This window comes from Nerophis ophidion, linkage group LG03, assembly GCF_033978795.1.
Source record: "Nerophis ophidion isolate RoL-2023_Sa linkage group LG03, RoL_Noph_v1.0, whole genome shotgun sequence".
Lineage (NCBI taxonomy): Eukaryota > Metazoa > Chordata > Actinopteri > Syngnathiformes > Syngnathidae > Nerophis > Nerophis ophidion.
Window position 1 is genome coordinate 2,302,824 of NC_084613.1, and position 26,589 is coordinate 2,329,412.

Sequence of the window (26,589 nt, forward strand, 5' to 3'; positions counted from 1 at the left end):
GGATGCAAGAATTTGCCATGTTATTGAATATTCAACATTATTGTCTTTGAGGTTCCAAATGTGTTTGCTGAGTTCTGTAGAATTCCGCAAAGTCTAGTTTCTAAAGGAGGCGTTGTGATTATTCCATTTGGTTTTGAACGCTCCTTCGGTTAATCCTACGTACGTGTCGGATGTGTTAATGTCCTTGCGTGTTACCTTTGCTTGGTAAATGACTGATGTCTGTACACCTACATATTGCGCTCTACCACGGTATCGAGCACTATTATCTGGATAATACAAACAAGAAATAAATATATATATATATATATATATATGTATATATATATATATATATATATATATATATATATACACACACAGACATAAAATTATTATATCTTTTACAGTCCACTTGGAATTGGATGAGGATATATATATATATATATATATATTTATCTATATATATATATATATATGTGTATATATATATATATATCCTCATCCAATTCCAAGTGGACTGTAAAAGATATAATAATTTTATGTCTGTATATATATATATGTATATATATATATATATATATATATATGTGTGTGTATATATATATGTATATATATGTATATACGTATATATATGTGTATATACATATATAGATATATAGATATATATATATATGTGTATATATATATATGTGTGTGTATATATATATATATGTATATATATATATATATGTGTGTATATATATATGTGTGTGTATATGTATATATATATATATATGTGTATATATATATATATATATATATATATGTGTATATGTGTATATATATATGTGTGTATATATATATATATATATATGTGTGTGTATATATATATATATATATATATATATATATATATATATATATATATATATGTATATATATATATATATATATATATATATATATATGTGTGTGTGTGTGTGTGTGTGTGTGTGTGTGTGTGTGTGTGTGTGTGTGTGTGTGTATATATATATATATATGTGTATACATACATACATACATACATACAGCTGAGATAGGCTCCAGAACCCCCCTGCCACCCCAAAAGGGACAAGCGGTACAAAATGGATGGATGGACGTTACAATTTTGCATGAGAATATGACTTTTGCTGCCACCCATTGACAAGGATTGGTAATATTCAGTAATCCTACCCATGAACTAACTGTAACTAAATTTATTTGTAGTATTGTTATTGTTACTTTGAAGTTCAGTATCGAAGTAACTTTGAAGGCAGTAACTAAGTTTGTTTGAAGTGCATTAAAATGACTTTAAGGTGCAGTAGGTAAGTTACTTTAAAGTAAAATAACTATCCATAGTACCGGTAACTGTTACTTGGAAGTGTAAAAGCTATCTGTTACTTTAAAGTGAAATAATGATGTTGCTCAGATTGAAGTGACGTAACTATCTGTTGTTCTGATTGAAGTTTTGTAGCTATCTTTTTGAACAATTTCCCTTGTGGATCAATAACGTTTGTCTAAGTTTCTTTTAAAGTGAAGTCATTTGTTTCTTTAAAGTGAGACACCGCTAAATGTTACTTTGATTAAAGCTCAATAACTGATATTTTAAAGTCAACAGTCTTACTTTGATTTAAGTGAAGGTGAAGGAACTGTTTCTTTAAAGAAGTAACTGTCCGTTATTTTGATGTCTGGTCTGTTACTTCAAAGGGAAGTGATTATCTGTTGCTTTGATTGAAGCGCAGTCAACTGTCAGTTACTGTGATTGACGTGCAGCAGTTTACTTTGATTGAAGAGTGTGCAGTAACTATATGTTACTTTATTATCAGTGGAGGTCATCTCCTAAGAAACAAAAGACAGGAAGTGGCAGCTCACAGATAGCGGTCACCAGTGTATTAATAATGCATAAAGCTGTCATCTCCTAATTGCTTCCCTTCCTATGTGTGCAGAAGCGGGAAAGACATCAGATGACATCAGCTTGACTCTGGTGGAGAGCTGCAGTCACGACCACGGTATACACGCCAGCATTCAAATATGTGACATTTATTGTGTATGTATTAAAGTTGCGTGTTTGTGGCTGCAGATCTGCTCTCGGACACAAAGATGTACTGCCTCGTTCCGAATGACTCCTTCGCCTCGCTGCAACCCTCCACCTCCTTGTGTCCTTCCGAGCTGTCCAGGGAAGCCGCAGACCTCTGCGCCTCGGGTGCTTATCACTACAGCCTGTCGTCCTGCGACACCGAGACCACCCTGCACACGTCCACACAGTCGCAGACCTTCAGGAAAGAGCCTCGTTCGCGGGGCTTGCCTCGGACCTCCAGCTCGGCGGGGTCCGCCTTCCCCGATCCAGGTCTGCCGGACTTCACTCTCTATCCGCAGCCCAGGAGGGGTGGCCTTGACACTGTGTGCGAGCTGGAGGCTGCCAGGCCCCACAGGCTCGGGCTGTGTGACAGGGAGGCAACCGAGCGTCTCTACCAGCAGGACCAAGCGGTGGCTTCCACCTCGGGAATAGTATGTTCCAGACATAAAGACACACACAGGGTAGCTCGCTCCGTTTCCAGGGAAGCTGGGGAGGGCAGCTCAGGTCTGTACCAAGTGGAAATAGCAGGAGGAAGTGGGAAATGCTCCTCCGCGGGAGGCAAATCCCGGCGGGGGGAGCGCAGTGCCGAGAGCCTGCGCAGCCTGAGTACTCGCAGCAGCGGCTCCACCGAGAGCTACTGCAGCGGCACGGACCGGGACACCAACAGCACTGTCAGCAGCTTCCACAGCGAGCAGACCAGCTCCACACATGTGGAGAGCCTGCTCTCGCTCTCAGGTGACGAGCGGGCCCGGGACAAAGGGGACACGGGGTCCTCTCACACGGACCGCAGGACTTCAATCACGGGCGACTCGCGAGGCGTGAGTAACCTTCCCTCTGGGGAGGCCAACAAGAACCCTCACGCCAACGAGCTGACTGTTAACCAGCAGGCGGACAGCGTCGTGTCTACAGATCGGGACCTCCTTGAGTCCAGTGGCGCTGTGGAAGAGCCGGGCACCAGAACCAGTGCTGATGGCTCGACTGGAGAGGCCTTGGCACAGCAGGGGGACGTGAAAGACCACATGGAATTAACGTCAGCCAACCTGGTTCACAGGACTTGCTCTCTGTCGACTGGCCGCGGTGAACGCAGGCGAACGGGCAAGAAAAGGGCAAGCAGCTTTGACGCCAGCCGCCACCGGGACCACATGTCCATGCGCGGACTGGCCAAGCCTTGTAGTGCTGTGTTTGCTGGGGGTGGAGAGGAGGACTCCAGCGATCAGAGTGAACTCAGCTGTGCCTCCAGTCTCCGCTCCGCCCACCACCTGAGCACGGACAGCTCGTCCAGTGCCACCTCGCGCTCTTGCCACTCACCAGAGGGGCGCTACCGGGCTCTGAAAACCAAGCACACTGCAACCTCGTCCTCCTCCGTGTTAAAATCCGCAGCAGCAGCTTCGGAGGCGGTAGCACGACCTGGAGGGAGGCGACGTGCCTCCCGGCGTACCCTCGGCACAGGCAGCGCCAAAACGCACGCCCGGGTGTTGAGTTTGGACAGTGGTACCGCCGCCTGCCTTAACGACCCCACTCGCCTTGGAGCTCCTATCGGGCCTCGGCCGCTCACCACCTCCAAGTCGGACCTGGAAGCCAAAGAAGGGGAGGTCCTGGACGCGGCGTCCCTCCTGGGCCGGGCCTCCCAGCTGGAGTCGGTGACCCGCTCCAGGAACAGTCTGCCCAGCCAGGCCGTCTTCTCAGAGCCTCAGGACGCCACTGCTGCTTGCCTGCGGGGTATGTAGTCAGCACACGCCGCTCTCTCTCTCTCTCTCTCTCCATTATAACTGCCTCATGGTTCAGGTGGGCCACGGTCAACACACACACACACACACACACACACACACACACACGCACACTATAGGTGTATTTTGACCGCATGGTTTCATGGCATCTGCCTCGCTCATGCAGTGTTTACCATGGTGAGTTCCTGTGAAGTGCAAAGCAGTGGGGTGTCCAAACTTTTTCCTCTGAGGGTCACACTAAAAAGATTACAGCATGCGGGGGCCATTTTTATATTTATAATTTTCAAAACCAATACAATATATACAATTCTTTTTAAACCTTTAAGGCTCCCCTCAAGTTTGGTCCCAAGAAACCAGAAGGGTCTCAGTCATAAAAATGTTCAAAATAAGTCATATATTTTTTTTTTTATTTTTTATTCATCACTTAAATCTCAAAATCAACTTAAGGTCTATTCGTTGTTTTGATTGAAAAATGTTTATTCCCTTTATGCCAGGGGTGTCCAAAGTGCGGCCCAGGGGCCATTTGCGACCCGCGGGTTATTTTTTAATGGCCCTACATCACATTTACTCTAATAACACAAAGCTGCCATACAGGCTGTTTCTTTCTTTGAAAATTAATTATGAATCAAAATCAACGTAATTTTGAATAATTGACCTATTCAAGGCTTCGGTTACGTGAAATTAAATATACCGCTTTGAAATAATTTTTGCGGAAAATGTTGCATATTTTGTGTTTTGCCATATAAAAAAACTGAGCTGTTTTTTTTTTTTTCAAAGAAGGGCCCAAAACAAACAAAAAACATAAACAACAATAAAACTATCAATTGACGGATAGCGTTGAAGTTGATCTCGAGATTATTGAGCTAAAAGTAAACGGTAAAAAAAATATATAATTTATTTTTTAACACTTTAATGAGTAGGACACTTTTGGATCTCCAATTATTTAAGTGTGATTTGTTTTTAAGTGTCATTGCTCCAAAAATAATAATGAATCAAAATCCAAAATTAATGCTCCAATTATTATATAATCTCAAATATTCCACCTAAAAAAATGTTATTGGGTGAAAATATGGCATATTTTGTGTTTTTTCCATTTTTTTCTTAATGTTGATCTAGAGATTTAAAACTTGAATAATAATGAAAATGATAATACTGAATAATGACACATATTTAATTTTTTTTTTTACCAAAACCTTTTGGGGTCCCCAGGATCATAACTGAGTGGTATTTTTTTATACATATATTGTATTGGTTTTTAAAATAAAAATTATGAAAATGGCCCCCGCTTGCTTTGATTTTTCAGTGTGCGGCCCTCGGTGGAAAAAGTTTGGACACCCCTGCTTTATGCCAAAGAAAACCCTGTTTCGTATGTCAAAATATGCAATATGCCCCCCCAATAAAATAAAACAATTCTAAGTGATGTGAAGTCACTGGAACCCTGAATAGGCCAATCATTTATCTATAACATTTTTATTGTGTTATTATTTTTTGAGCAATAACCGTTTAAAAAAATCCTACAGAAATTCCTGGGGGTTCAAGTGTTAAAAATAAGTCATACATTTTTTAATTTTATTTTTTACATTCAACATTCAATTCTCTAGAATCTACTTAAGATCTATTCATCAATTAAGTGTTTATTTTTCCATTTTTTTTAATATGCCCTTTTTGTCAAGTAAAACTGGACTGTCCATATAAAGCAAAAACATTTTATGTTTTATGTCTTTTTTTGTAAAAAAAAAACAAAAACAAATTTTCCCCAAACAATATTTCAAAGTGAAGTATTTGATGTGAAGTTAATGAAGATTATTTATGTATTTAATATTTGTTTGCTTACTATGGTATATTTTTTATTTATTATTTATTTGTTCACTGTTCTGTTACAGAGAACAAGGAAATTGTATAAAATTGCTATGGTATGAAAAGGAGTAGGATTAAATAAGGTCTGCTTCTTCCTACTCCTTTTCTGACGTGCTGTAATGAAACAACTGGAAAAGTGTGATGTGTGACATTGTATCCTATGCATGTTTCATTCTAACATGTAATAATAATCGGCTTGTTCTAGGTGGGAGCAATCAATTTTGCCTCTAAATCCCTTTCAAAATACATCCAAAAACCACCAACAATACTTCATTTACGTTCCGTAACCTGTAAAATAACCAAGCTGTAGCAACACTATTGTACTTCACATCAAATATTCAATTTAGAATTTCTTTTGGGAGGACCATATTGTATGATTGGGTTTTTGCCGTAAAAATCAAAAAAGAGCTTAAAACTTTTTTCTTTACACTATATTGACAGTCCAGAGGTTGATCTAGAGCAGGGGTGTTAAACGTAAGGCTCGCGGGAGGACATTTTTGAATGAAAGAAACTGCTGTTCTAAATGTGTCCACTAGATGTCACAACAGCAATTCTTTGTTCATTGTAGATGATGCTACATATTTCAAAAAAATAAAATAAACCACATGATTTTTGTACACCAGTCGAGGAAAAGGAGCAAACTACATAAATAATATCCTATAAATTTATTTTGATATTTATTTTTTAAATCTTGATTGAAAATTAACATCAATGTGTTGACTGATGAACATTATCACATAAAATATTCAGAAAGTATAAGTAAGGACAAATTATTAACTGCAACATGTAAGTGTAAAAACAACAAAAAACATTATGATTTGTACATTTTCAGAATCTACTATTTTTACACAAAAAAAACAATCTGAATTTGTCTTTATTTTTAAGTTTGTGCCATGTTTTTACCAGTCTGGCCCACTTGGGAGTAGATTTTTCTCCATGTGTCCCCTGATCTAAAATAAGTTTTACACCCCTGATCTAGAGATTTAAGCATTAATAAAATATAATAATGAATTGTAATGACTTGTTATGTAAACATTTTTGACTGAGACCCTTCCAGGTCCCTGGGACCAAACTAAAGGGGAGCTCTAAGAAAAAAACTATAAATGGTATTGTTTTTTAACATAAAACATGTCCAAATGGCCTCCACATGCTTTGATTCTTAAGTTTGGACACCCCTGAGTTACATTTACAGTAAATTGAATTAGTTTGCTTTGTTTGCTTGGTCTTTTCATTGTGTAAGGCGTAAAGTTGACACTGTGGCTCTTTGATCGGTCAATGAGAAGTTGGACTCTGTCAAGGACAAAGTGTGGCACAGTGATTACTATATTACCGAAAAAGCATGTTTTATTTTGATAGCTCATCACCACAAACCGTTTACTCCAGGGATGTCAAACTCAAATACAGAGTGGGCCAAAATTCTAAACTGAACAAAGCCGCGGGCCAAAGTTGAACAACTTAACCTTTTAATAGGGACCCAAACAAGTTTTGCATTGAATATTGAACAAGCAAGGCTTATATAACTTTATAGTCAAATGCAAAATCAAGTTTTGTTGGTAGCGGGGGTGTATGTTGTAGCGTCCCGGAAGAGTTAGTGCTGCAAGGGGTTCTGGGTATTTGTTCTGTTGTGTTTATGTTGTGCTACGGTGCGGATGTTCTCCCGAAATGTGTTTGTCATTCTTGTTTGGTGTGGGTTCACAGTGTGGTGTAACTGTGTTAAAGTTGTTTATACGGCCACCCTCAGTGTGACCTGTATGGCTGTTGACCAAGTATGCCTTGCATTCACTATGTGTGTGTAGAAGTCGCATATATTACGTGACTGGGCCGGCACGCTGTTTGTATGGAGGAATCGCGGACGTGACGACAGGTTGTAGAGGATGCTAAAAGCAGTACCTTTAAGGCACGCCCCCAATATTGTTGTCCGGGTGGAAAATCGGGAGAATGTATGAGAATTAGCGTTGAATGCAGTGATACGGCGGCACCGCCACTGTATAATATCGGAGGGCCAGCTCTAATGTTAATTTATCATGGCCTCAAGGGCCAAATTAAATTACACGGCGGGCCAATTTTGGCCCGCGGGCCAGAGTTTGTCACCCATGGTTTACTCTCACCGGAGGAGCTACAAATCAATTAATGTAGACTTTGGCATAGTGACGTTAGCTTAGCAGCTTTAAAAAAGACTATTTTCTTTTTGCACACTTTGAAAACCTTTGAGTAGACTTGTTAGTCCCCTCTCAATCTTAAAGGCCTACTGAAATGAGATGTTCTTATTTAAACGGGGATAGCAGGTCCATTCTATGTGTCATACTTCATCATTTCGCCATATTGCCATATTTCTGCTGAAAGGATTTAGTAGAGAACATCCACGATAAAGTTGGCAACTTTTGGTCGCTAATAAAAAAGCCTTGCCTGTACCGGAAGTAGCAGACGATGTGCGTGTGATGTCACGGGTTGTGGAGCTCCTCACATCTGAACATTGTTTACAATCATGGCCACCAGCAGCGAGAGCGATTCAGACCAAGAAAGCGGCGATTTCCCCATTAATTTGAGAGAGGATGAAAGATTTGTGGATGAGGATAGTGAGAGTGAAGGACTAGAAAAAAGAAAAGAAAAAAAAAGACAGGGCATTGAGAGCGATTCAGATGTTATTAGACACATTTACTAGAATAATTCTGGAAAATCCCTTATCTGCTTATTGCGTTACTAGTGTTTTAGTGAGATTATTCTGTCGTACCTGAAAGTTGGAGGGGTGTGGCCACGGGTGTGGTGACCGCCAGTGTCTCTGAGGGAAGCCACGTTTCTCGACGAGGCGAAGCGAAGGCAGCCAGTCGGGCCGGGCTGAGCTTTTTTCCCCCCCTCCTCCACGGTGGAAGCATCCCATGTTCGGGGGCGGCCGGTCGGAGGAGGCAAGAGAGTCCGCAGCTGCCTCTTTGACAGGTGCACGAGGAACGACGCAAGCTCTGCTCATGTCTACAGTAAGAGCCGACTTATTACTACCATTTTCTCACCGAAACCTACCGGCTGACATGTTTGCTTGACCGCTCTGTTCCATAGTAATGCTTCTCCGTCGGGAATGTAAACAAGGAAGCACCGGCTGTGTTTGTGTTGCTAAAGGCAGCTGCAATACACCGCTTCCCACCTACATCTTTCTTCTTTGACGTCTCTATTATTAATTGAACAAATTGCAAAAGATTCAGCAACACAGATGTCCAGAATACTGTGTAATTATGCGATTAAAGCAGACTACTTATAGCTGGGATCGGGCTGGAACAAAATGATACAATCCGTGAGATCACGCGCACGCGTCATCAACAGGATACTTAGCGCGAAATTTAAAATTGCAATTTAGTAAACTAAAAAGGCTGTATTGGCATGTGTTGCAATGTTAATATTTCATCATTGATATATAAATTATCAGACTGTGTGGTCGCTAGTAGTGGCTTTCAGTAGGCCTTTAAAATACTATTATTTTTTTTTTTTAATTATTATTAATATTGAGTCTTCTTTGCAAACATGTTGGACAATAGCATGCTTCCAACTTTCTATGAAGTGTTTAAGAAAGGTTTGGTGCGCAATAATCAAACATTTGTGATGGAATGTTCCTTCTTTTTGGTGGACTTTGTTCTTGTACTTATTACACATAAAGTGGGTTTGCAATACAGGGTTTTTCTCACCATAATTGTTGTAGTGGCGGCCGTTTTGAAAAACTTTTATATGTGCTTGAGCGTTAATGAGGGAATTTGGAGAGGCAATAGGACATTTGTGAGGATGGTTTTTGTTGTCTTCTTCAGCATTTTGAAGTTGTTCATGGCTGAAAATACAGGAATTTTGTTTCTGTGTCAGCACTTTCTATGTACTAATATTTTATGACTGGGTGGAGGTCCTGCTTTGGAAATGATTTACACCCCATTCAGAGATCACATTTAGTTCCTCTTATAACATTCACATGTTGCACAATGAGATGAAGACTGAGATAAAGACTTACAAACCCTGTTTCCATATGAGTTGGGAAATTGTGTTAGATGTAAATATAAACAGAATACAATGATTTGCAAATCCTTTTCAAGCCATATTCAGTTGAATATGCTACAAAGACAACATATTTGATGTTCAAACTCATAAACTTTATTTTTTTTTGCAAATAATAATTAACTTAGAATTTCATGGCTGCAACACGTGCCAAAGTAGTTGGGAAAGGGCATGTTCACCACTGTGTTACATCACCTTTTCTTTTAACAACACTCAATAAACAAATAATCATTAACTTTAGAATTTAATGCCAGCAACACGTCACAAAGAAGTTGGGAAAAAATGCAATAAATACTGATCAAGTTGAGGAATGCTCATCACACACTTATTTGGAACATCCCACAGGTGTGCAGGCTAATTGGGAACAGGTGGGTGCCATGATTGGATATAAAAACAGCTTCCATGAAATGCTAAGTAATTCACAAACAAGGATGGGGTGAGGGTCACCACTTTGTAAGCAAATTGTCGAACAGTTTTAGAACAACATTTCTCAACGAGCTATTGCGAGGAATTTAGGGATTTTACCTTCTATGGTCCGTAAAATCATCAAAAGGTTCAGAGAATCTGGAGAAATCCCTTCACGTAAGAGATGATATTACGGACCTTTGATCCCTCAGGCGGTACTGCATCAAAAACTGACATCAGTGTGTAAAGGATATGACCACATGGGCTCAGGAACACTTCATAAAACCCCTGTCAGTAACCACAGTTGGTCTCTACATCTGTAAGTGCAAGTTAAAACTCTACTATGCAAAGCCAAACCCATTTATCAACAACACCCAGAAATGCCGCCGGCTTGGCTGGGCCCGAGCTCACCTAAGATGGACTGATGCAAAGTGGAAAGGTGTTCTGTGCTCTGACGAGTCCACATTTCAAATTACATTTGGAAACAGAGGACGTGGAGTCCTCCGGAACAAAGAGGAAAATGACCATTCGGATTGTTGTCGGTGCAAAGTGGAAAAGCCAGCATGTGTGATGGAATGGGGGTGTATTAGTGCCCAAGGCATGGGTAACTTACACATCTGTGAAGGCACCATTAATGCTGAAAGGTACATACAGGTTTTGGAGCAACATATGTTGTCATCCAAGCAACATTATCATGGACGCCCCTGCTTATTTCAGCAAGACAATGCCAAGCCATGTGTTACAACAGTGTGGCTTCGTAGTAAAAGAGTGAGGGTTTTTTTCTGACCCACCTGCAGTCCAGATCTGTCTCCCATGGAAAATGTGTGGCGCATTATGAAGCGTAAAATAGGACAGCGGAGACCCCGGACTGTTGAAGGACTGAAGCTCTACATAAAACAAGAATGAGAAAGAATTCCACTTTCAAATCTTCAACAATTAGTTTCCTCAGTTCCCAAACGTTTATTGAGTGTTGTTAGAAGAAAAGGTGATGTAACACAGTGGTGAACATGCCCTTTCCCAACTACTTTGGCACGTGTTGCAGCCATGAAATTCTAAGTTAATTATTATTTGCAAAAAAAAATAAAGTTTATGAGTTTGAACATCAAATATGTTGTCTTTGTAGCATATTCAACTGAATATGGCTTGAAAAGGATTTGCAAATCATTGTATTCTGTTTATATTTACATCTAACACAATTTCCCAACTCATATGGAAACGGGGTTGGTATAAGCTAACTAGCAACAGAGAGACACGCACACATTACAGGCTGGTAATGACATTGATTGGCAGCGTGTGAGCTGCATCATCGTGTAACCACCTGGCATTTACACAAAATATGTGCTGTTGTAGTTCTCCAACTTTTTTGGGGCCATAAACTTTTTAAACAGCTGAGTCTAATAAGTGGCACAAGTGAGAAAGAGAGTAAGAGAGCATACATCCATCCACCCATTTTCTACCACTTGTCCTGTTCAGGGTGGCAGGGGGTGCTAGAGCCTATCTTAGCTGCATTCGGGCGGAAGGCGGGCTACACCCTGGACAAGTCGCCAACACAGATAGACAGACAACATTCACACACTAGGGACCATTTAGTGTTGCCAATCAACCTATCCCCAGGTGCATGTCTTTGGAGGTGGGAGGGGCCTATCCCCAGGTGCGTGTCTTTGGAGGTGGGAGGGGCCTATCCCCAGGTGCATGTCTTTGGAGGTGGGAAGGGCCTATCCCCAGGTGCATGTCTTTGTAAGTGGGAGGGGCCTATCCCCAGGTGCATGTCTTTGGAGGTGGGAGGGGCCTATCCCCAGGTGCATGTCTTTGTAAGTGGGAGGGGCCTATCCCCAGGTGCATGTCTTTGGAGGTGGGAGGGGCCTATCCCCAGGTGCATGTCTTTGTAAGTGGGAGGGGCCTATCCCCAGGTGCATGTCTTTGGAGGTAGGAGGGACCTATCCACAGGTGCTTGTCTTTGGATGTGGGAGGGGCCTATCCCCAGGTGCTTTATTTTTGGAGGTGGGAGGGGCCTATCCCCAGGTGCATGTCTTTGGAAGTGGGAGGGGCCTATCCCCAGGTGCATGTCTTTGGAGGTGGGAGGGGCCTATCCCCAGGTGCATGTCTTTGTAAGTGGGAGGGGCCTATCCCCAGGTGCATGTCTTTGGAGGTAGGAGGGGCCTATCCACAGGTGTATGTCTTTGGAGGTGGGAGGGGCCTATCCCCAGGTGCTTTATTTTTGGAGGTGGGAGGGGCCTATCCCCAGGTGCATGTCTTTGGAGGTGGGAGGGGCCTATCCCCAGGTGCATGTCTTTGGAGGTGGGAGGGGCCTATCCCCAGGTGCATGTCTTTGGAGGTGGGAGGGGCCTATCCCCAGGTGCATGTCTTTGTCAGTGGGAGGGGCCTATCCCCAGGTGCATGTCTTTGGAGGTAGGAGGGGCCTATCCACAGGTGCTTCTCTTTGGAGGTGGGAGGCGCCTATCCCCAGGTGCTTTATTTTTGGAGGTGGGAGGGGCCTATCCCCAGGTGCATGTCTTTGGAGGTAGGAGGGGCCTATCCACAGGTGCTTCTCTTTGGAGGTGGGAGGCGCCTATCCCCAGGTGCTTTATTTTTGGAGGTGGGAGGGGCCTATCCCCAGGTGCATGTCTTTGGAGGTGGGAGGGGCCTATCCCCAGGTGTTTGTCTTTGGAGGTGGGAGGGGCCTATCCCCAGGTGCATGTCTTTGGAGGTGGGAGGGGCCTATCCCCAGGTGTTTGTCTTTGGAGGTGGGAGGGGCCTATCCCCAGGTGCATGTCTTTGGAGGTGGGAGGGGCCTATCCCCAGGTGCTTGTCTTTGGAGGTGGGAGGGGCTTATCCCCAGGTGCTTGTCTTTGGAGGTGGGAGGGGCCTATCCCCAGGTGCCTTTCTTTGGAGGTGGGAGGGGCCTATCCCCAGGTGCATGTCTTTGGAGGTGGGAGGGGCCTATCCCCAGGTGCATGTCTTTGGAGGTGGGAGGGGCCTCACTCCAGGTGCATGTCTTTGGAGGTGGGAGGAAGCCGGAGTAGTAGTACCTGGAGAGAACCCACGCAGAAAGCCTGCATTCCTTTTAAAAGTATCTGAAAGAATCACCTTATAGCGGCTATATTTACATCTTGGGACGTTATACTGTTTATTTTTCTGTGGGAAAAATGCCATAGATTGGACTGATAGTGGACTATTAGCGAAATCGAACTGATCCCATTCGGCTATTGAGATCCGAAGATGAAGACAGCCCTAAAGAACCCAAACCATAACGTTCAGTCTGACCGGCCGAAATCATGTCTCTCACCATCACAGCCCCGGCCGGCGAGGAGACGGTGGTATTTCGGCGTGAACGTAGCACGTTTCGCCGGCAGGCGGTGCGGCGGCGGCACAACGCCGGGAGTAACCCCACGCCGCCCTCCTCCCTCATTGGATCTCCTCTCAGGTACGACTTGGAACATGGAGGACCTTTTTGTGGCCTGATATGAGCATGTTGACAGCTCTCCCCTCTCTTACTTTTGAATGATGTTTGCATCTATATTTTTAACATCATCTTCTGGCGTGCATGTGACCTTACATCATTGTCACTTCGTGTTTTTCCTGCTTTGCATGAGATCACTTTCGTCCTGGCCTGCTCCCCACCACCTCCTCCACCCCCAGAAATCTTCTTAGTGTTGTTAATGCTGCCATGTCCTCCTTTAATAACACATTTGGAACTGTGGACCAGATAATGGAGTCCTTTGAGAGTTGCCAGGCCCGGCTAATCGAGCCCATCTCCTCAGCACTGCTCGTGATATTCTTTTTTAAGATGAGAATTTATAAACACTTTGATGTGTGTTTTTAAAAGAGACACATGGTTTGCACAATAGTCTTTGTGCTCAAAATACCCAGTAATGCATTTTCCTTTGTTAGCAAATAGTTCCGATGTATTCCCGACTTGTTGTGCGTTTAAATCTTGCACAATAAACCCATTGGACAGAGTTGGTGGTTCATCAAGAACAGAAAGCCCACTCAACGTGTACTAAAAGTGTCATGAAGCAGTCTGGGTTAGATGTCTTCAAAAACCACAGTAAAGCTAAATGTTTACAATTCGCATGCCAAGAGCTTGTGAGTAGGGATGGCGACCGAATTTGGTTCTTTTACAGGAGCTCACTAAATTCCGTAAATCCTACAGAGTATCGATTCACGTAAATTAAACAGTGCAATATTTCGGATATTGCAGGTTGACGTCACGTCCGTTTGCAGACTTGTCACTTGGTGCAGACTAAACACCGGCTGAAAGAAACAATCACTCAAGATGCACTCAGGGCGGACTTAACCAATCACTCTCTAAGTAATGTTGACATTTTCAATGCCAACAAAGCAAGTATGCTTGGTAGAAAATGTACCAACGTAAAGTTCATTCTTCCAAAATGCACTAGCCTGATGCTAATTTACTTTGGATTTACTATAGACAAGCTACTATTAGCATTAACCATTTTATAAGGCAATTTTAACACCTCCAAATTAGGTAATAAAAAATACAACTACCGTATTTTCTTGAATCTCCGCCAAGCGCTAATTAATTTAAAACCTCTTTTCACTCCGGTATTTACCAAAGGCATGCGGTAATGGAAAGCATGCGCTAATTATGTTAAAACCTCTTCTCAGTCTGGCGCTTACCAAAGCATGCAGTAAATTTAGGCCTTCGCTTATAAATTTGAGTGTGATGTAAGGATACCATCATGAAAAGCACATTTAATAAAAAAACGTTATGTTCTTACCTTTACTTATAAATGAAGTCCATGCGCAGCTCCTTCTGATCAAAAGCATCAATAACTTGTTTATAGAAGTCTTCCTTATCTTTCTTCAGTTTTAAAAGTCTCTGTCTCGATGGAGATCTTCCTTTATTTCCTCCTGCTTTGATTGAAAGTCCAGTTTAGAAAACTGTTTTATTTGAGATATGTAATCCTCCATGTTAAAAGTGCAAGCGAGAGGAAAAACTAAAGGATCGCTGCTCACTCTTGCTGCTTGTTGTCACTTCTTCTGCAGTATTTGGCCACCCATTTAAAGGATGAGAATCAGGTGTCCTAATCACTTTGCCCGGTGTATCAAATCAAGCACTTAGGCATGGAGACTGTTTGTACAAACATTTGTGAAAAAGAGGGCCGTTCTCAGTGATTTCCAGCGTGGAACTGTCATAGGATGCCACCTCTGCAACAAATCCAGTACTGAAATTTCTTCGCTCCTAAATATTCCAAAGTCAACTTTATTTTAAGAAAAGTGAAGAGTTTGGGAACAACAGCAACTCAGCCACCAAGGGTAAGCCACGTAAACTGACAGAGGGGTCAGCAGAGTAGTCGCAAGAAGGATCACTAGCGCCCTCTACCACCAGGAGGCGGGAGTCATTTAATGACTCCTATTTGACACACGCAGCTACGGTATATTAATAAAACATAGCTGCTTACTGTTCTTTTTAGCATATTCAATAGCTTGGACCTTAAATCCTACTGAATAGCTCTTAATCTTCTTCCTTTTATGCGATTTCAAATGATTGAAATCAGCCTCCTCCATTTTGAAAATGATGACAGGTGAAGTGTCACTCGTGACGTGACGAGTTTGACCCGGTGGAAATTCTAGACGTGTGCTAATAAAAATAGTATTTTGCGAAAAAATTTTGACCCGGCAGTAATTCTAGGCAGGTACATACCATATACCCGGCGGCAATTCAAGGAAATACGGTATATCAACTTTCACACCATTTCTACATTCCACTAGAATTTCAGTTTCGCGTCAGCTCTTCAACATTCAAACCATTTTGACATTCGAACCGTTTCCACATTGAAACTATTCTTACATTAATTTTACAGTCCATCACCATTTCAGTTCAGCCTCAGTGTTGGATCATTCATACGCAATTCCTGCTGAAATTGCTTTATCTCGTTACTATGACCTTTTCTAAACACAAATATTTGTTGAGTGGAGCCTCTAAGGTCAAAAACAGGCTTTAAATCTGTTCCGGGGGGGTTAAACTTCCTAACATTCTTAACGGGCACATGTGTAGGTGGTGTTAATAGTACAAATATGAGGGGAATATGGACTTTGATAACAAATGAGTTATTTTGCAGTCATTACAAGTCTGCCAGGGAAGCACAGCAGGTCATCAAAAGTCAAACGCTGGCCATTCTAGAACACAGATCCTATTTATTCATAATTATTTATTCATAACAAATGCAAATACAAATGATGTGTTCCATGATCAAACTGTCATCGTCATAAAACTTTTTACCAGATGAACGATAAACCGTACTGGCAATGTTTTAAGTAATATTTTATCATACAGCCGCTGGTAATAAAAACTATAAACAAAAAAATACACATACAACAATAGGGATGTATAACAAATAACAGTTTAATGATAAATTGCGATAAACCTTCTCACGGTCAATATCACCACTTTAAAAGTGAATAAACTCACAAACCTGTGACATTGCTCATTTACTGGAAGCTAGTTAGCGCTAGCTACAAGAGACATGAACTTTTTTCCAGATTAAAAAAAACATTGCGCAATCCAAAGTTGCACAAAGACATTACTGTCCGAGCAACTAAGATATTAAATTGTCTACATTTCACTGCCTGTGCTCTCTTTGCACGCAGCCATCAATATATACTCAAAACAATACAACAGGGAGTGAATTTGCGTGACATTTTATAAACCGCACGTGACGCAGCCTACACACCTTTTTTATTTATTAAAAGAACACTATGTTTATCTTCTTCCTGTTTAATATGTAAAAGTTTTAAATACTCAAAAGTCATATTACTCTAAAGTAGCAAAAACAATATTATTATGTAACATATTTCTTCTTCCAGGAAAGTATATAGTGTGTTTATTTATTTATTGGAATTCACGTTTTTGAAACAAAAGTTGGTTGGGGCGGCATAGCTCGGTTGGTAGAGCGGCCATGCCAACAACTTGAGGGTTGCAGGTTCGATTCCCGCTTCCACCATCCTAGTCACTGCCGTTGTGTCCTTGAGCAAGACACTTTACCCACCTGCTCCCAGTGCCACCCACACTGGTTTAAATGTAACTTAGATATTGGGTTTCACTATGTAAAGTGCTTTGAGTCACTAGAGAAAAGCGCTATATAAATATAATTCACTTCACTTCACTTCAAATGAGTCTGTATGAGTAGTGGTACTTTCAACAATACAGTGATAATTATGATAATCGTAATAACTTCGGTGACAATAACCGTGATGTTATGATATTGTTATATCGGTATATAACAAAATATATATAACATTTCTTTTTGTTATATCGGTATATAACAAAAAGAAATGTTTTTCAACATTGAAAGAAAACTGTTCATCTTCTTCCGGTTTAATTTGTAAAAGTCTTAAATACTCAAATAAAAATAAACCTACTCTTAAGTAGAACAATATTACTATATAACGTATTCATAGAACAATATTATTCAACATCATATTCATCCTGCCAAGAAAGTATACTGTGCGGTTATTTGAATTACAATTTTTAAAATAAAATTTGGTTATAATAAGTCTGTATGAGTACTGATATTTTTGGAGCACATTCAACAATACAGTGATAATAATGATAATCATAATACCTTTGGTGGCAATAACGGTGATATTATGAAATGTTCATATCATTATAATCCCTATATAACAACCTTTTTTTTCTCTTTATCATTAAAAGAACTGTTTATCTTCTTCCGGTTTAATTTGTAAAAGTTTTAAATACTCAAATAAAAGTAATTTTACTCTTAAGTAGCCAGAACAATATTATTATATATTTCTTCTGCCAAGAAAGTATATTGTGTGGCTGTTTATTTTTTGGAATTACATTTTTTTTAAATAAAAGTTGGTTCTAATAAGTCTGTATGAACACATTCAACAATACAGTGATAATATTGGTAATCGTAATAACTTTGGTGACAATAACCGTGATGTAATGAAATGTTCACATCGTGATATGCCTATATAACAATATTATAAAATAAACCATATATATTAAGCTTGAATGACTGACTATGGTTTAGCCTAAAGGTGATTTAACGTCGCATTCTTGCCATCAAAATGTATAAGTTAAGTACACCAATTAAACAGTAAAGATAACAATGCTACATAGTTTACATGACTTCTTAAGTTCTGTTCGTTGAGTCTGCAGAAAACGTCCCAAAAGCCAAAGAAAAAGCAGAACACCTTCCAAATTGTACAATCTTGAGGACGTTGTTGGACTTTGAAAGTTACGCTGTAGCAATTTTACAAAAGCAGGACCTCAAAGATGGCAGCCCTACCTGTTCCATTTGTGGCGTTTATGGTCGTCTCCCACTTGACCTTCCTCAACCTCCAGTGCTTCTCATCTTCTTCCAACCACCCCCCTCCCCCCCTCTCCCCACAGTCTTCAGGAGGCCCTAAGCCAGGCCTCCCAGTCTTGCGCTTCCCAGGTGAAAAGTCAGCCATCTCGAACCTCGTCCCAGGTGACAGTGCTGAGCACCAGCGCCTCCCTGCTGGCCAGGAACGGAAGCACGCACCTGGACGGCTCTCAGGACAAGGCCTCCACTGTGGGCGCCACCAGCTTGCAGGACGACCTCGGTAGGCAGCGCGGGCGTGAGAGACGCACGCCGGCGGCCGTGTGGCGCTGCGAGTGTGCTAGATGAGGCAGAGTTGCATGTTGATGCGTTCATGTCCTGCTTTCCTCTGTGATGATGCAAGCTGAATGACTTGTTGCAGTCGTGTAGCTTCTGCTTACAAACCCCGTTTCCATATGAGTTGGGACATTGTGTTAGATGTAAATATAAACAGAATACAATGATTTGCAAATCCTTTTCAAGCCATATTCAGTTGAATATGCTACAAAGACAAGATATTTGAAGTTCAAACTCATAAACTTTATTTTTTTTTGCAAATAATAATTAACTTAGAATTTCATGGCTGCAACACGTGACAAAGTAGTTGGGAAAGGGCATGTTCACCACTGTGTTACATCACCTTTTCTTTTAACAACACTCAATAAACGTTTGGGAACTGAGGAAACTAATTGTTGAAGCTTTGCAAGTGGAATTCTTTCCCATTCTTGTTTTATGTAGAGCTTCAGTCCTTCAACAGTCCGGGGTCTCCGCTGTCGTATTTTACGCTTCATAATGCGCCACACATTTTCCATGGGAGACAGGTCTGGACTGCAGGCGGGCCAGGAAAGTACCCACACTCTTTTACTGCGAAGCCACGCTGTTGTAACACGTGGCTTGGCATTGTCTTGCTGAAATAAGCAGGGGCGTCCATGATAACGTTGCTTGGATGACAACATATGTTGCTCCAAAACCTGTATGTACCTTTCAGCATTAATGGTGCCTTCACAGATGTGTAAGTTACCCATGCCTTGGGCACTAATGCACCCCCATACCATCACACATGCTGGCTTTTCAACAATCCGAATGGTTATTTTCCTCTTTGTTCTGGAGGACACCACGTCCTCTGTTTCCAAATATAATTTGAAATGTGGACTCGTCAGAGCACAGAACACCTTTCCAATTTGCATCAGTCCATCTTAGGTGAGCTCGGGCCCAGCCAAGCCGGCAGCATTTCAGGGTGTTGTTGATAAATGGCTTTGGCTTTGCATAGTAGAGCTTTAACTCGCACTTACAGATGTAGTGACCAACTGTAGTTACTGACAGTGGTTTTCTGAAGTGTTCCTGAGCCCATGTGGTGATATCGGTTACACACTGATGCCGGTTTTTGATGCAGTACCGCCTGAGGGATCAAAAGTCTGTAATATCATCGCTTACGTGCAGTGATTTCTCCAGATTCTCTGAACTTTTTGATGATTTTACGGAGCGTAGATGGTAAAATCGCTAAATTCCTTGCAATAGCTCGTTGAGAAATGTTGTTCTAAAACTGTTTGACTATTTGCTTACAAATTGGTGACCCTCACCCCATCCTTGTTTGTGAATTACTTAGCATTTCATGGAAGCTGCTTTTATAGCCAATCATGGCACCCACCTGTTCCCAATTAGCCTTCACACCTGTGGGATGTTCCATATAAGTTTTTGATGAGCATTCCTCAACTTGATCAGTATTTATTGCCTTTTTCCCAACTTCTTTATCATGTGTTGCTGGCATCAAATTCTAAAGTTAATGATTATTTGCAAAAAAAAAAAAAAGTTTCTGAGTTTGAACATCAAATATGTTGTCTTTGTAGCATATTCAACTGAATATGGCTCGAAAAAGATTTGCAAATCATTGTATTCTGTTTATATTTACATCTAACACAATTTCCCAACTCATGGAAACGGGGTTTGTACCTTCTTTGGGGCTCACCTTCTATGTTGTATTGATCAGAGTTGAGCAGTCAGTCAGACTGACACCATCCCTCCTAGCCCAGCACATATTACCTGTGCTCCATTTATCATGTCTGTGTGATATCTCGTCTGCAGCCTGGACTCTAGGGTCGCCACGGCAACCAAAGGTTCTGTCCTCCATCCCTGCAGTCGACGCTCAATATGTCAGTCCTATCACACAAAGCTGGGGTTGTTCCACACTGGCTACTTAATATGTGCGCACATGATAGTCACTGCATGACTATCTGGAGGACTGGCTGGCAGAAAAAGACCGAGGTCAGGTCATGCATTATCAGCACAGTTCCAAGTTAAGAAAAAAAAAAAGATAACATCTTTGGCTGCAAAATCACAACGAGCCTAAATGAACTTTTCTCGTCCCTAAACAGCTGCAGTGCCTGGTCTACAAAAGCAATTACCCTCTGGCAGTTTTTAATTAGTGCCGGCTCAAACAACAGTGACATTAACAGCTTTGGCTGTAGGCAACCTCCTGATGCACTTATTTTTCATTATTATTATTTTTTAATAAATGTCACAAGATGATGGTATCTGCATTGAAAATATCATGAGTTGTTGACATACTGAAGCTTTCTCTACCTCTGCGTGCACTTGACAATGTCAGTTGCACCATTCAGCTGACAAACAGCCACTGTTTACAATCATCAGACATTGACTTTAACAGTTGTGGCTGTAGGCAACCTCCTGCTAGTCTGTTTGTTTTTTGCTGCATGATGAGCATCCAGTAGCTTTATTAGCTCTGCGTCTGCTCTAAAATGTCAGTTGCACCATTCAGCTGACAAACAGCCACTGTTTACAATCATCAGACATTGACTTTAACAGTTGTGGCTGTAGGCAACCTCCTGCCAGTCTGTTTGTTTGTTTTTTACTGCATGATGAGCATCCAGTAGCTTTATTAGCTCTGTGTCTGCTCTAAAATGTCAGTTGCACCATTCAGCTGACAAACAGCCACTGTTTACAATCATCAGACATTGACTTTAACAGTTGTGGCTGTAGGCAACCTCCTGCCAGTCTGTTTGTTTGTTTTTTACTGTATGATGAGCATCCAGTAGCTTTATTAGCTCTGCGTCTGCTTTAAAATGTCAGTTGCACCATTCAGCTGACAAACAGCCACTGTTTACAATCATCAGACATTGACTTTAACAGTTGTGGCTGTAGGCAACCTCCTGCCAGTCTGTTTGTTTGTTTTTTACTGTATGATGAGCATCCAGTAGCTTTATTAGCTCTGCGTCTGCTCTAAAATGTCAGTTGCACCATTCAGCTGACAAACAGCCACTGTTTACAATCATCAGACATTGACTTTAACAGTTGTGGCTGTAGGCAACCTCCTGCCAGTCTGTTTGTTTTTTACTGCATGATGAGCATCCAGTAGCTTTATTAGCTCTGTGTCTGCTCTAAAATGTCAGTTGCACCATTCAGCTGACAAACAGCCACTGTTTACAATCATCAGACATTGACTTTAACAGTTGTGGCTGTAGGCAACCTCCTGCCAGTCTGTTTGTTTGTTTTTTACTGTATGATGAGCATCCAGTAGCTTTATTAGCTCTGCGTCTGCTCTAAAATGTCAGTTGCACCATTCAGCTGACAAACAGCCACTGTTTACAATCATCAGACATTGACTTTAACAGTTGTGGCTGTAGGCAACCTCCTGCCAGTCTGTTTGTTTTTTACTGCATGATGAGCATCCAGTAGCTTTATTAGCTCTGTGTCTGCTCTAAAATGTCAGTTGCACCATTCAGCTGACAAACAGCCACTGTTTACAATCATCAGACATTGACTTTAACAGTTGTGGCTGTAGGCAACCTCCTGCCAGTCTGTTTGTTTGTTTTTTACTGCATGATGAGCATCCAGTACCTTTATTAGCTCTGTGTCTGCTCTAAAATGTCAGTTGCACCATTCAGCTGACAAACAGCCACTGTTTACAATCATCAGACATTGACTTTAACAGTTGTGGCTGTAGGCAACCTCCTGCCAGTCTGTTTGTTTGTTTTTTACTGCATGATGAGCATCCAGTACCTTTATTAGCTCTGTGTCTGCTCTAAAATGTCAGTTGCACCATTCAGCTGACAAACAGCCACTGTTTACAATCATCAGACATTGACTTTAACAGTTGTGGCTGTAGGCAACCTCCTGCCAGTCTGTTTGTTTGTTTTTTACTGTATGATGAGCATTCAGTAGCTTTATTAGCTCTGCGTCTGCTCTAAAATGTCAGTTGCACCATTCAGCTGACAGCCACTGTTTACAATCATCAGACATTGACTTTAACAGTTGTGGCTGTAGGCAACCTCCTGCCAGTCTGTTTGTTTGTTTTTTGCTGTATGATGAGCATCCAGTAGCTTTATTAGCTCTGCGTCTGCTTTAAAATGTCAGTTGCACCATTCAGCTGACAAACAGCCACTGTTTACAATCATCAGACATTGACTTTAACAGTTGTGGCTGTAGGCAACCTCCTGCTAGTCTGTTTGTTTGTTTTTTACTGCATGATGAGCATCCAGTAGCTTTATTAGCTCTGCGTCTGCTTTAAAATGTCAGTTGCACCATTCAGCTGACAAACAGCCACTGTTTACAATCATCAGACATTGACTTTAACAGTTGTGGCTGTAGGCAACCTCCTGCCAGTCTGTTTGTTTGTTTTTTACTGCATGATGAGCATCCAGTAGCTTTATTAGCTCTGCGTCTGCTTTAAAATGTCAGTTGCACCATTCAGCTGACAAACAGCCACTGTTTACAATCATCAGACATTGACTTTAACAATTGTGGCTGTAGGCAACCTCCTGCTAGTCTGTTTGTTTTTTACTGTATGATGAGCATCCAGTGGCTTTATTAGCTCTGCGTCTGCTTTAAAATGTCAGTTGCACCATTCAGCTGACAAACAGCCACTGTTTACAATCATCAGACATTGACTTTAACAGTTGTGGCTGTAGGCAACCTCCTGCCAGTCTGTTTGTTTTTTACTGCATGATGAGCATCCAGTAGCTTTATTAGCTCTGCGTCTGCTTTAAAATGTCAGTTGCACCATTCAGCTGACAAACAGCCACTGTTTACAGTCATCAGACATTGACTTTAACAGTTGTGGCTGTAGGCAACCTCCTGCTAGTCTGTTTATTTGTTTTTTACTGTATGATGAGCATCCAGTAGCTTTATTAGCTCTGCGTCTGCTTTAAAATGTCAGTTGCACCATTCAGCTGACAAACAGCCACTGTTTACAGTCATCAGACATTGACTTTAACAGTTGTGGCTGTAGGCAACCTCCTGCCAGTCTGTTTGTTTGTTTTTTACTGTATGATGAGCATTCAGTAGCTTTATTAGCTCTGCGTCTGCTCTAAAATGTCAGTTGCACCATTCAGCTGACAGCCACTGTTTACAATCATCAGACATTGACTTTAACAGTTGTGGCTGTAGGCAACCTCCTGCCAGTCTGTTTGTTTGTTTTTTACTGTATGATGAGCATTCAGTAGCTTTATTAGCTCTGTGTCTGCTCTAAAATGTCAGTCGCACCATTCAGCTGACAAACAGCCACTGTTTACAGTCATCAGACATTGACTTTAACAGTTGTGGCTGTAGGCAACCTCCTGCCAGTCTGTTTGTTTGTTTTTTACTGTATGATGAGCATTCAGTAGCTTTATTAGCTCTGCGTCTGCTCTAAAATGTCAGTTGCACCATTCAGCTGACAAACAGCCACTGTTTACAATCATCAGACATTGACTTTAACAGTTGTGGCTGTAGGCAACCTCCTGCCAGTCTATTTGTTTGTTTTTTACTGTATGATGAGCATCCAGTAGCTTTATTAGCTCTGCGTCTGCTTTAAAATGTCAGTTGCACCATTCAGCTGACAAACAGCCACTGTTTACAATGACTTTAACAGTTGTGGCTGTAGGCAACCTCCTGCTAGTCTGTTTGTTTGTTTTTTACTGTATGATGAGCATCCAGTAGCTTTATTAGCTCTGCGTCTGCTTTAAAATGTTGCTGCTCAGCTGTTTGTGTGAAAGGGTTACTCACTAACCTTACATACACCTGCTCAGTGGTGTTGTGGTTAGAGTGGCCGCCCTGAGACTGGAAGGTCGTGAGTTCAAACCCCGGCCGAGTCATACCAAAGCTTATAAAAACGGGAGCCATTGCCTCCTGGCTTGGCACTCAGCATCAAAGTTTGGAATTGGGGGTTAAATCACCACAATGATTCCCGAGCGCGGCCACTGCTGCTGCTCACTGCTCCCCTCACCTCCCAGGGGGTGAACATGGGGTACTTGTCAGCACTATTAATACAGAGTCAGCAGTTTGCACTTGACTGCAACACTGCTTGTTCCCCGGACTATCACAGGGGTTAGCTTTTCTCCTCCCCTTTCCGTGCAGGAGTGATCCTTTTTATTGTATGATTTTTATGGCTATTATATGCATTTAAAGCCTAATAAGCCTGCTGCCACACACTTATAAACTCTTCCTATGCTCTTAAAACTCTTCACACACTCCATCAGTCTACCCCAGGGCAGCTGTGGCTACTGATGTAGCTTACCACCACCAGGTGTGAATGAGTGATGAGTCCCACTTCTCTGTGAGCACTTTGAGTGTTTAGAAAAGTGCGATATTAATCTATTTTTTTTAAAGCAGGGGTGTCCAAACTTTTGAGGGCCGCACACTGAAAAATCAAAGCAAGCGGGGGCCATTTATTTTAAAAAACAATACAATATATGTATAAAAAATATACATTTAGGCCTCCATTCAGTCTTGATGCCGGGGACCCCAAAGGGTTTTGGTAAAAATTAAATTTTAAAAAAGTGTCATTATTCAGTATTATTATTTGTATTATTATTCAAGTTTTAAATATCTAGATCAGGGGTCGGGAACCTTTCTGGCTGAGAGAGCCAAAAAGCCAAATATTTTAAAATGTATTTTCGTAAGAGCCATATAATATTTTTTTTTACACAGAACAAAACTAAACGCGTGCATTTTTAAGTAAGACCAACATTTATAGAGTATTATAGGTCTCTTATTCTTTGTAATAACATTGTTATTCTGAAGCTAACTGTGGAGGGGGCGTGGCCCGCGGGACTGCAGCGAACTGGGGTGTGCCAGGACCGGCCTCGAAATCAGCAACAGGTGCGTAGGAGTCCCACCTGGGCCTTGTTATCTAATCACCTGTCGCTCTGTTATAAGCAGCAGCCAGGAGGAGAGACGGGGTTGGGGCTGGAGCCAGAGCGTGAGCGAAAACGAAAGAGAAAAATACAATTGCTGGAAAGCAACTGAGAGACTTATTGAAAAATAAAACAATATTGTAACCCTGAAACAGGCTCTCATGTCGGTGTTGGTGGTCTGAAGAACCCCCAGGAGGACAAGCCCCACACTAACCAAGAATAAATAAATAACTTCTTACCATTAACACAAATTCTTGAGCGGGTGCGGTAGGAAACGGATGGATGGATTAAAAATGCATGAGAATGTTTTATATTTTGAACATTATTTTTAACACTTATTACAAGTGGAATTATTCATTACTTATCGTGTTAAGCAATGTCAGCTAAGATTTATCTGAGAGCCAGATGCAGTCATCAAAAGAGCCACATCTGGCTCTAGAGCCATAGGTTCCCTACCCCTGTTCTAAATCAACGTTAGGTCTATCTGTCAATATGACGTTTTTAAAGATTTAAGTTGTATGCTCATTTTGTCAAAGAAAACCATGTTTTTTATGGGAAAAAATCACAAAATATGCAATATTTTCACCCAATAACATTTTTAAGTGGAATATTTGAGATTATATAATTGGAGCCGTAAAGAGGTCAACAACTCATAACACCATTGATTTTAATTCACTATTATTTTTTGTGCAATGACATTTGAAAACAAAACACACTGATCCAAAAGGGTCCTACTCATTAAAGTGTTAAAAAATAAATTATAATTTTTTTTTTTACTGTTTACTTTTAACACAATGGTCTCGAGATCAACTTCAGATGTATTCGCCAATATAAGTTTTTTTGTAGTTTATGTTTCGTTTTAGGCCCTTCTTTGAAAAAAAAAAAACAGCTCAGTTTTTCAAATGGCAAACACAAAATGTGCAACATTTACCCACAAAAATATCTCAAAGTGGAATATTTCATGTGACGTAATTGGAGCCTTGAATAGGTCAATAATTCTTAATGACATTGATTTTGATTCACTTATTATTTTTAAAGAAAGAAACAGCCTGCATGGC

The 26,589-nt window shown here is 41.3% G+C and overlaps 1 protein-coding gene across 5 annotated transcripts in view; it reads left to right on the forward strand.

The window, feature by feature from the left end:
• pcnx1 (pecanex 1) overlaps nt 1-26,589 on the forward strand; it is a 112,669-nt gene that overhangs the window by 26,160 nt on the left and 59,920 nt on the right. For 3 of the 5 annotated variants that reach the window (XM_061893899.1, XM_061893900.1, XM_061893901.1), the window contains exons 5-8: nt 1,923-1,985; nt 2,057-3,772; nt 13,363-13,492; nt 18,452-18,645. In XM_061893899.1, coding sequence (XP_061749883.1) covers nt 1,923-1,985; nt 2,057-3,772; nt 13,363-13,492; nt 18,452-18,645 — 2,103 coding nt within the window. The remainder of the gene's footprint in view (nt 1-1,922; nt 1,986-2,056; nt 3,773-13,362; nt 13,493-18,451; nt 18,646-26,589) is intronic. The other 2 variants (XM_061893902.1, XM_061893903.1) reach the window with 1 other exon arrangement.